This window comes from Triticum dicoccoides, chromosome 2A, assembly GCF_002162155.2.
Source record: "Triticum dicoccoides isolate Atlit2015 ecotype Zavitan chromosome 2A, WEW_v2.0, whole genome shotgun sequence".
Taxonomy (NCBI): domain Eukaryota; kingdom Viridiplantae; phylum Streptophyta; class Magnoliopsida; order Poales; family Poaceae; genus Triticum; species Triticum dicoccoides.
Window position 1 is genome coordinate 36383067 of NC_041382.1, and position 12150 is coordinate 36395216.

Genomic DNA, 12150 nt, shown 5'->3' on the forward strand with positions numbered 1-12150 from the left:
GTCCTTGGGATCCGGCGAGGAAGGGGAATCCGACACCTACTTCATGGATTCCATGGTGACGAGAGGTGGCGGCGGCGCGGTGGGAAAGGGGTGCGAGGCTGGCGGCAGCGCAGCGGGGAGGAGGAGGGGATTAGCCGAGAGATTTCTTATTTGTACTAGTCGGGAAGGGTTTCTTCTCGGCCGTCTGATCCGATCCGAGGGTGGTCGGGTGGGTGCTCGTGGCAGCGGACCAGGCCGTCCAGTCGCTTGTTTGGGGCTCGCGGCAGGGCGTCGGGCTGCAGAGGTCAGACAGTCTGGGCTCGTGGCATCGCGTCGGGCTGTGGGCTACATAGGCCTGCCTGCTTTTGGGCAGCCTGCTGCCGAGTGACTCCTGTTTTTTTCTTTCTTCCATGCCATTTACTCCTACCTCTAAAGACACGGAAGAACCGTGCCGCCTGTCGATTTGCCCTCTGTTGAGATATCTTGTCAGCACAAGGACCACATGCCGGCCGATGTCGACAATACCCTCTACGGATTTTCCCTCCGTCGCAATACAGAGATCAGTCGTGCCGTCTGTCGTGGCGGCTGGTTTCCATGTTGCGACGGATGGCAAATCTATGTCGGGCGAGAGCCGCAGAGAGACCCATGGTTACATGGACGGACGAAGAGGAAACGAGGTACAAGGGGGAGAAGAGCACATGTTCCCGATCCAGATGGAGAAGAAAGAAGACTCTGTTGAGGAGAGGAAGAGGGCAAAGGGGTGGAGAATATGTTTCTGCACCAAATGCCAGGACAGGAGGGCATATATATATGACGTGGGTGGCCCTAGCACGTCTCCCCCATGGATGTCATTGGCAGGGCATTAAAAACTTTATTACAAATACTCCCTTAATCTTAAAATAAGTGACTTAACTTTATACTAACTTTATATTAAAGCTATAGTATAAAATTGAGTCACTTATTTTGAGACGGAGGAAGTATAATAATAACTTCCAAATAGTACAACGCAGATGCGAGTATATAGGTTCCGGCTGAATTTCCTCCCAGGCACGGAATTGGAAGGCCGGCAGTCTCGTCGACACGATCCGTGCTACAAAAAACTGGAAAGCTGAGCCGCTGTTGAGTAGAGCCTCACTTACGCAAGAGCTTACGTCACGCGCGAGGTAGACGCGGCGCCTACCGGGCCAAGAACGGCCAACGCTAGCTGACGAGGCGGGGCCACGAGTGGGGGCACACACGCTAGCCTGAGAGTAAAACAATCCAATTATCTCTTCCATCAGTTTCAAGCAAATTCAGTCGATGACACAACTGTGCTTGAATTCTTTATAGACTAATAACGTCATATGCAGCTAGCAATATTTTGCGTTCGAAAATTCAGCAAATATGGCATTCAAGAAAGAAGCTCAGGAGTTGTGCAGCGCTACAGACTTGCTTAATACTCCATTCAATTGTACAGAGCAAATATGAACACAACATTAATTTGTATGTGCACAGAGCAAATATGATCACAACATTCAGTTGTTTTGTTTATCGGTGGGGATTGGTTGCTACACAGGCTTGCGACTAAACACGAAAAATGTTTTTGAGCTCGCAATGGTTTTGCCCTTCTTGGCGGTGGCAACCAATAGGCATCAAAATGCTTTCTCGAGGACTTGATATACAGACTGCCTGCTTTACTGCACTAGGGCATATGCTCATACAGAGCTACAAAATGCACACTCAACATACTAGCTCAAGCATGCCAACCAAAAAACATACTCTACTTGCTTCAAAAAAAAAAACATACTCTACTCTGCTGGGAAAGAAATGGTTACTCTAGATTACACTACTGTTACATGAGCGCGGCTTGTTGGGCATCAAACCTGACAGTTCGTTGCCTGCTACAAACCTGAACTCCGGTTAAAGGAAATGCTCCCAACAAACTTTTACTGCATTCGAGGGCCAGAAAGGAAAACAGCTGGTCCCCTTCCAGTCTAATGTCATTGCCAACAGCACTGCATCAGCAGGACATCCTATGAACCTGCAAAGTTAGGTTGCCTATCACCGCCAGAAGAATCATCTTCTTGGCTCTCATCAACCATGGGGTTGCTGCTGGAATTAGACAAAGGGGGAGCAGCATCCTCCGAGGATGAATCCATGTTCGATATCTTCCTCCTCTTCTTGGAACTCGAGGATTTCATTTCATGACGGGAGCGTTTCCGACCCTTCCTTTTGCCCCTTGGCACACCTTGTTGCGACTCGGAACTACCCTCTTCTCCCGGATATCTTTCAGCCTGGTTTCTTGTCTTCTCTGTTTCCATTACATCGGCCGATGAAGGGTCGCTTTCCACCTTGCGTCGTTTATTCGGATTCGTCTGAAAACAAAAACAAGTCGAACCCTCATCCATCAGACCAAGCACAACATCTGAAATGGATTCAGTAGAATGCATCTTCAACCGTCAGACAATATATAATCCTTTTGGTATGCATGGCTACTGCAGTAAAATACTTCTCATGCATGGTCTGGTATGGAAACAAATATTATATTTTACATTTCTTGCAGCAGACAGCTAAAGTAGTAGCGAGTAAGAAAAACAAAGATTGTGTTCTGTTTTAATTTTTCCTGTTTGCAGCAAGCATGTACATAGTATTCCCCTTTTTTCCTACGGAACTAATTTATAGGGCAACATAAAATTGAACTTCCAAAAATCAGACAACTTAGTTAAATGAGTTTATATGATGATTTTATCCCTAGAAGCTAAACACTTGGTCACATGAGTTTACATGATGATTCTGTCCGTAGAAGCTAAACACTTGTTTAAAACCTAGTTTTAGCAGTTGTAATCCTTATTGTAACAAATGTTGATACAGGCACCGTCTAAATGGGAAAAAAAATCTCCCTCATCAACTTTAAAGACCAGGGAGTGATTTAAAGTTAGTAGAGGACCCCAAAATTGCGACGTACAGCACTGCATTCATGTCAAATTCTTGTGTTTTCTCCTAATCCTGCACTCCTGGAATTCTCTGTGTCATGTGGGGACAGGCCCATCGCATCACATCCGTCATCAAACAACAGCAGTCACACCAGGGGCACAGGACCAGGTGTGCAGACTGTAGTGTCAGAGATAGGGATCTCTCGCTCCTAGATTATCTTGTTAGTTTGCTGGCCCTTCAAACTGAGTAGACATCTCTTCCTCCTAATTATCTTGTTAATTTGTTAGCCTCTTAAGTTGAGGTGCTATCTCCCTAAATAAGCTGGTTATAAAAGACCTAGCACTTCATGAGAAAGAAAAAAGAAAGAAGTTATTTCCTATCTCATCTCTCTCTCTCTCTCTCTCTCTCATCCCTACTCTGCTTCATCGCTTACTCTGGCTATCAGAATCTTACCACCGCGGTGCAATGGCTGGCTGTTCTCCAGCCGGTTTCCGCCCACTAATTGTGGCAGTCCTTAACCTCAGTTTGTAACATTTTGATAGTAACATTGAAATGAAGGATTTTTAGAATATGAAACTTTTTTGAAATAATTATATCTCTTTTTGCTAAGTATGTAAATTTCTCCTTAGTAACAAGGCCAAAACCAGGGTTTTACAAGTTTTGACTTCTTTTTGACCCGTTTGGATCATCCCGATCATGCCGCCATGGAGTACCTTGCAATATTGGTTCATCTTGTGTGTGACATACAACATAGTGATAACCTTGCAAAATGACAGCAACACAAATTTGGTTCATCTTGTGTGTGACATTTCAATATTTGAACTAGAAAGAAATATGCCGAGTGACTCAACAGCCCCAAAACCATAGGCGGGAACAGATACATGTGTCTAGATACATCCGTATCTAGACAAATCTAAGACAAGTAATTTGGAACGGAGGGAGTACTTGTTAAGGGTGATAAAATCAGGCAGTGTATTAGTCATACAGGGAAATACAAATACAAATATGGATAACTTTGAAGACAATATCTCACCTTTGGAGCCTGGTAAACAAGGTGAGCCCACTCGCTCTTTGTCCTGAGACAATCATCGACAGCATGTAAAAAGCTGGAATATGAATAATCTTCTCCTTTGGGTTTAACTAAATCCCTCCAATGCTGAGAAGTGATATAAACATCAGTGTGAACTTAAGAAAATGAAGAAAAAAGTCGATTTTACAACCTTCAACTCTTGCCCAAGTCCACTTACAACCTTCACCTCTGAAATCAGTTCCTTTTTGGATGGGGCCAAGGTTGTAAAGCGGATGGATTTCATAGTTTGGGGTTAAAAACAAACAGTTTAGGAATTAGGAGTTGAATGGGAACATTGGCGAGAGTTGAAGGTTGTAATAAAGTGGACTCTTTTCCATAAATGAATACCATACATGAACTGCTCGTGTAAGTAACATACCTCACCGATAGCATCACACAGTTCGTCATATGTTATATTTCTGTTGCTACTGATGATTTCATCAATGAATCCTGTAGATAGATTGTATGTCAAGCTCATGGATGTCTACAGGGGGAAAAGCAAAATGAAGTGATGAACTAAACAACATACCAGGTAAACTGCGCGGAAGACCGCTATCCATCCGGTCGTCCTTTTCTAACCCAGTGGTAGCTTCGTTTGAACACATACCATGATTTTGCTCTTCCAGTTCTGCATTGTCAGCTAATCTGCATGAGTCCTTCACAGAAGGAGTACGTTCGGTGCTATAATCTTTATGCCTTCGTTCAACAAGAGACACCTTTCCTGACCTCTTGTTGTCGCCATTATCTCTCAATGCGACATCATCTTTGTTTCTCTTCTTTAACACCTGTGCAAATAGACAAACTCATATTTTTTTACATAAATGAAATAAACATACACATTTATGAAATTCAGTACAAGTGATCTTACCGGTGTTTGATCCCTTCCTCCATGTGCTGAAGACCGCTTGGAAAAAACAGACGCTCCAGTTTGATGTAGCATCTGGCTACCTGTTTGTTGGCCACGTGGCACCCTTGGTACTCTTGGGGAGCTATTTAATTGTTGATGTAATAACAACGCAAGCTACGAAAAATAAGTAACAGGAAGTGAGAAATCCTTTAACTTGTTTATCAACAGAAATATTTGATAATGGAAACTTCATTATAATTCACACCTGTTCATCACTCAATGAAGCTGTCGCATCAGAGGCTCGCAACTCAGTTGATGCTGAATTAGTAGAGCCCTCTTGTGTGACATGAACAAAGCGGTGATGGGTCTTGTCTTTTTTCTGGGGTAAATTAGAAGGTATTGCCTTGTTACGAGAATGCAATGGTGGCACTTCTCCATGGAATGATCTAGCTGTGGTGCCAGCAGTCATAGGTGTCTTTTGTGACTGCTCCTTTGAGACCGGTACTCTAAGTTTGGCTGAAGGCACATATGATTTGCTTGTTTGAGATGATTTTGGTGCAGAAGAAAGGGAGCCTTTCAGTTGAACTTTCTCAGAGGACCTACTAAATTCCTTGGAACTCTCTGCAGGATGCTTTACAGAATCATGTTTGCTATCAGCAGGAGTAACCAACTTCGTCTGTTCCTTTTTCATTAAACGGCTAGTCTTCCCTCCTGATGATGGTTCTGCTGAAACTAAAGAGTGTGATATCTCAACATGGGAATGTGTAGGACCAGAAGAGGCAGTGCAAACTTTCTGAGCACCTAAAGCTGAGTTTTGCTCAGGTATTGTGTGCATCTGACTGTTTGTCACGGAATTTAGAAGGTCAGAGCCTGAATCAGAGATAGACTTGGCTGAACTTCTTTGAGCAGTCAAAGAACCTGCACCAATCCCTTGACCTTGATTGTCGCTCCTATGCTCATCATTAATGAACTGGGTAGCCTTTGTTCTCTCACGATCCTGAAAATTAACCCCTCTCTTAATACTCTTTGATTTTGACTGAATCGGCAAAGCTAGTACACTAGCAGGAACCTGTAGATTTGAAGAAGCTTGATTTGGTTGTTTCTGAAGACCCACGTGCACTTTCATGGAACCATGGCTACGCGTAGCTCCATCCATTTCTGCAACAGTGTAATGTTACAAGCATAAGTAACACTACAGTGTTTCAAAGGCATTTTCATAGTCATCAAATCATAATTCACAGCAGCTGGGAGCTTTAGTACCTGCATTCTTTATGCCAGATTGTAAGTCCACATTATGGCTTCCTTCAATTTGTTTCTTACATATGCTAACCTGCATAGTCACAGTGTTTTGTAGATGTCAAGAACTAAACATGCTTGATAAAATAGACTGCAGATCATGGAAACGACCTTCAGAAACTCAAAGAAGTCACTGAATTAAAAGGGTTTATATATTTATTCCATTAGACTAAAAATAAACTATAAATCTGTAGCCACTTGTGACGTAATAAAGAACATAGGCTATATAAACGACAACCCTACAAGCTAAATATCTGCATATGGTGGTATATCAACTATAAAAATCTTATTAGGCACTCACTAACAGTAAAGACTGTACAATAAACAGTGTTGCCAAAGAAGCTAGGCGAGCAGAAGCATGCTACATAGTGCCTAGATGACCACTGTGCCATTATAAAGAGACATGGTTGGTAGACAATTTCAACAAGACAACATGAATAAATGACCTCCAAGCTACCCTTTTGTCCTAGGATGCTACTTCACTCCTGATAATTAGTGGTGTCATTCCTGCCACTCTAATAATCAGCAACAAAACGACCACCACCATGGTAGCAACAAGCTGGCGAACAAGATCAAGAGGCGACGGCGACATAGGTGCCTAAATCATTCCCAGCAGCAACACATAATCGACGGCAAGTCAGAAGACTTCACAGCGTCGCGTCACTTGCCATTTTCTTCCACCCTATCCAGCTCTGAAGCACTGCCCAGGCGCCGTCTTTGACCCCTTCTGACCGCAGACCATTTTTTTTATAGCACAGGCAACAAACAAGCTAAAATTACTGACACAATCAAGCACCGCACATTTTCATTCCAAAAAAATATTGTACCACAGAAATAAACAGTTGGCGCACTATCACAGACTAACTCATTTAAGAAAAACAAAAAAAAGGGGGGCAGCCCCAGTGCATGTAGCTCCCGCTTGCGCAGGGTCTGGGGAAGGGTCCGACCACTTTAGGTCTATTGTACGCAGCCTTTCCCTACATTTCTGTAAGAGGCTGTTTCCAGGACTTGAACCCGTGACCTCAAGGTCACAAGGCAGCAGCTTTACCACTGCGCCAAGGCTCCCCTTCTCATTTAAGAAAAACAATACTGACAAAAATGCATCAACATAAAAATTGTAACAGAAACAGAAAAGGCAACACAACTCTCCATCTCTATTCTGTGCCAGGAAAATAATGAAGTTGGCTCTTCTGGATATTTTGGATCTGCCAACCAAATTGCATAATTTTCTTTAGGACACCCAACAGAAGTAGCTTGACACACTGCGCCATTTGACTGGTCAAGCACAAAAAATACAATGCTTTAACCATCAATATTTTATTTCCCTCTTATATGATATCCTCTTCCTCACGCATCATCCCTGACTCGTATTGGGTTCGTTTGACCACTTATTGAGGCACAGCCCTGATGGCAGAGCAACCTCTCATGCTAGTGCCACCTCACAACAAGACGCCCTTTTTGGCAGAGCATCACCACCACCTCAATGCTGCTAGAGAAGACACGCACTAGAAGATTTAATAGTTCTTGGTTTTGGGTAAAATCAGTGTTGATCTCATCAAGTGTTTTTTAGGTCGCCGCAATAGTAGTAGTGGGCTAATTTTGGGTTAAATTGTATTAAATCTCATTACGTGTTTTTTAGGCTAGTCATAGTGGGAGTAACTTAGCTAGTAACATAGCGCACTCCAAGAAAATTTTGCTTATGTGGTATGTAGTTAATGAGAAGTGGTAAGTGGTAACATAATATGTTACTGTAACATAGCGCTTCCCAATACAAGATGAGTCTACAAACTAATAAATGAAGTCCTCTATAACACTACTATTATGTTACTTTGCACTATAAAGGTAGTAACTTAGACTAGTGTCATATGCATGACACTAGTATAAGTTACTCCCCACTATGACCAGCCTTATGCCACCACAATTCAGCGGCCTCCCACCTGCTTGGCAATTAGCTGCCAACTTGATAACAATGCCCTTACGCCCTTGCATAAAGTTATAACAGCCCAGTCAATCTCTGACTTCCATACCAGTCAAAAAAAAAATCTATTGACTTCCTTTACCTTCAAAGCAACTTCAGCCATCCCTTATCCCCTACTCTTGGGCTTTGGGGCAGACAATTCACTCCAACCCTCCCCCTACTCATCTCCCTAAACCAGGGACCCCTCCTTCTCAACCCATTTTCTCACTACATGTAAAAAAGTAGGGACCATCCCCTCCCCCGAAAAACACCACCCGCCATGAAAACTCCCTCCTGCCACCAACCGCCACCATTGCCTTTGCTGACCACCAAAGTTCGCCTGAGCTCAGCGGCATTTGGCAGAGCTCACCAGCCCGCCAGAATTCACCGAAGCCCATCGGAGTTCACCGGAGTCCATCAGAGTTTGCCGGACGACAACTGCTAATTTTCCTTTTTCCTCTTTTTTTAATGCAAAAAAGAGAAGTAAAAGAAATTGGGGGGCTGGGTGGAGTGCAGTGCATGCGAATAAAAGGAGGTCCCTAAAGTAGAGAGCACCTCAAAAAAGGTTTAGGGGACTGGTTGGAGTTACTCCCTTCAGGTCATGTCGCCCAGCATTATTCTGAATAACAGCTATTCCAAATGCGAATATTATTCACAATAGAACTACACATTCTCACAAGGTTTGACCTGCTATTGTTTTTCATGTGGCTTAGAACAGGTGAATATAGAGTCTAGGATTCCAGTACATACGTCATCATCATTACACAAAAAGGTAAAATATAATTACTCTACTCCACTTCAATTTTTGGAAGCCTGACATTAGCTGCCAGCTCTAACATGGCATGGCATGCCAGAAAGTATTAATGGGATAGCATCACAGCAAGTTTTTCGTGTTCATATCCACGCATAGTGTCATGTCAAATGTCATATGCCACAGCCAAGATGCATTCACAACTCTAATAATCACTCTGAAATAGTGCGATTGGTAGAATTCAGAAGACATGGAGATTCAACTATTGAAATTAAGGTCATGTAAAAACCTAAAATGTAATTAGTTCATAATGATTTATTATGAACCTACTGTGGACCAATCGAAGTACTATGGGAAGCCAGGACATGGAGAACAATTCACTGCAAATGTCGATGCTGTTTGGGATGAAGATACATTGCAGGTGGAGGAAATCAGGTGCTAGAGGCAGGGAAATCCACTGTGGTTAAGGTGATACCATTTTAAGGTACGTCAATCTAAAACTAAATTTGGTTAAGGTGATCAGGACAAGGTAAGTAATTACATTTAAAACAGGCTAATTTTGAGGTAGCAGCACGACTCGACTTGTATGACCACATAACAGATTAAATTCTCTGGATGTGTGCTCTTTTAGTAGCAGTAGCAAATGGCCTACTGATTAGTCAAAATGCATATTCCAGCAGAATATAAAGTAGAAAACAGCAATCCCACGCTTCTCCAAACCAAAAACACTAAATGAAGGCAATAGATTTAGTATTGTGCAATTTAATTGCATACGATATACTAACCTCTGCCTTGACAAACCGTGAGTGTGCTTCCTGTTCTGCCACAGCTGATGTAGCTCTACCTCCAGAGGAGATCTCCAGTTTAATAGACTCCTTAGGTTCTTCCTTTTTCAGCATCCTTGGAGCTCCCTCAGAACTCCTCTTCTCCCCACTCAGTTCCAAGGATTCCTTCATCTTCTTATTAGCTTCACCAACCACTTTAAAATCAGAATTGGCCATGGTTATGTCGGCAAACTGATCCTTGTGCCTGATATCAGGCATGTTAAGATCCCCTTTCGACTCAAACCCATTATCCTGTGTATCAGCCTCTGCAGCGATCTTGGGTGCTCCTAAAATGAACAAACTAACAATCCATAATTGAAACGTAGGCAACATCATTGAAAAACTAACTGGTATGTGTGCAGTAACTAAATAATAAGAATCGTGGCCAAACTATTCACCTTTTGTCTTAGCATCTGTCCGAGGAGGAACTTCTTTTGCGCCAGCATGTTGACTGCCTTCAGCCTTCTTGCTTAGGGTTTGAGCTTTCTTGTTTCCCTTATTCCCAATCGGGAGGGATAATCTGGCCGCCGGCGGTGGCGCTGGCGCCGTCTCCTCCCGCTTCTCCCTGGCCATCGCGAAAAGAGCGTCGGCGCCGTCCTTGTCCTCGGTCCTCTTGTCCTCGGCACTCTTGTCCTTGTCCTCGGTCCTCTTGTCCTCGGCACTCTTGTCCTTGTCCTCGGCCCAGGAGGGGAACTCGCAGTAGCGGAAGCCGAATTTCTTGGGGACGTAGCCGGCGCAGCGCCAGAGGGCGGCGGAGAAGGCGGTGGGGGAGGGGGATCCGCGGAAGAGGGAGGCGTCGGCCCCGCCGCCGGGGAGGCCGTGGACGTGGACGCGGGCGGGGAGCGGGACCTCGGCCCACCTGCGGTAGAGCGGGGGCGGGCGGTGGGTGGGCAGCTCGGCGAGGAGCTCGGCGACCTCGGTCTCGTCGGCGGAGGAGGGGGCGCGCTTGTGCCGGCAGTTGTGGCAGGAGAAGGAGGTGTGCACGCCGCGGACGTAGCGCGCGCACCGCGTGTGCACCCAGACGCTGCAGTCGTCGCAGCTCACCATCTCCTCGCCGTCGTCGAAGGTGACGCCGCAGGAGCAGTCCACCGTCCAGGAGCCGTCCACCCAGTCGTCGGCGGGCGCGGGGGCGGGGGCGGGGGCGGGCGCGGGCAGGGCCGCGGCCGCGTGAGGGGCCGGGGGCTCCGGGCGGTGCAGGCGGCCGCCCTTCATCGGCGGCGAGGGAGGTGAAACCCGAGGTTCGATTCGCCGGATTTTTTCTGCTGGTTTGGGTGGAAGGGGAAGGGGAAGAAGGAGGCGTGGACGAGGGAATGCTCGGGCGGAACGGAACAGGGGGGAAATGTCCGATTTACCCCTCGGGAAGGGATCATGATCATTGCTTCGATGGTCAGCGGTGACATGTGTTGGGTTTATGGAGCAGGTGGTTATGGGTATCCCAAATCAACTTGTCAGGGATAGACAATTTTTTGTGTTTGGTTGAGAGGATGAGAAGCGTAGATAAGGATATCCAGTTCTATATTTCATTGAAAGAACAAGAGATGGATGGGTTGTTGACATACGAGAAGTGCATCGATGCACGCAGTGGCATCTGCACGCACCACATCCACGGTGCATGTGGAGTCGTGATTCGAAGCGCTGAGCATGCTAGCTAAGAGTATAAGTAGACTTCTGAAGAGCGAGATGTAGCGAATATGCATATTCGATGGGCACCACCTGACACACTAAGGTGGCGTTTGGTTTAAAGGATAACCACCCAGGGGATAGGGATAGCCAGTTTTAGAGGGATACCACTCGTTTGGTTTATGAGCGAAGATGGCTGAGGATAACCAGATACCTGAGAATACTCCATCAAAAGCTGGCTGAGGGGAGCCGCAAAATTATGGCGGATGGCGGCAACCACCCACACACGATGCCCTCCTGAGCCAGGGAAACATTTTCCTTTCTTTTCTCACCCCTCCCGAACAGAATAGGTAGTGACGGCTACTACGATTTGGATCGGCGGCGGCGTGTTTGAGGTGTACGGCGACGACGCGTTTAAGGTGTACGGCGGCGGCACAGTAAGGTCCGATGGTGCGCGTGAAGTAGGCCGGACCATCACGCTCGCCGGCCACAACAAGTACTGACCTGCTGTCCTGCATTTCCGCCTCCACGGCCTATGCGGACGCGGAGGCAACTGCCTCCACATCTCAGGGGATCCCGAGTTTATGGACCATGTCGAGGCTGCCCTGGAGATATCATTCTTCAGACTAGTATTTGTGCATCTAGCTGTGACATGACATGGCAAGATCGACTTCAAATTGGCCATTAGATACATCTTCTAATATGCTGATGTATAGCTTGTATTTTTTTGTCAGATTGGAGTGTACGCATTTGGTTGTATAGATGGATATGTTTGGACCATGAAGTTACAAATCCAATGCATTTTTCTATAGTGTCGTTGACCATTCAAATATATATATATATATATATATATATATATATATATGTGTGTGTTTTAATTGTAAAAAAATTGAT

The 12150-nt window shown here is 45.2% G+C and overlaps 1 protein-coding gene across 1 annotated transcript; it reads right to left on the reverse strand.

Annotated features, from left to right (window-relative positions):
* Positions 1 to 1441: 1441 nt before the first annotated feature.
* LOC119357514 lies at positions 1442 to 10848 on the reverse strand. The gene is made up of 10 exons (XM_037624435.1): positions 10035 to 10848; positions 9598 to 9923; positions 6069 to 6138; positions 5878 to 5966; positions 5074 to 5805; positions 4830 to 4982; positions 4491 to 4746; positions 4341 to 4411; positions 3926 to 4048; positions 1442 to 2333 (listed from the first exon to the last, which is right to left on the reverse strand). The coding sequence occupies exons 1-10, from the start codon at positions 10846 to 10848 to the stop codon at positions 1992 to 1994; spliced, it is 2976 nt and encodes a 991-aa protein (XP_037480332.1). The 3' UTR covers positions 1442 to 1991.
* Positions 10849 to 12150: the final 1302 nt, after the last annotated feature.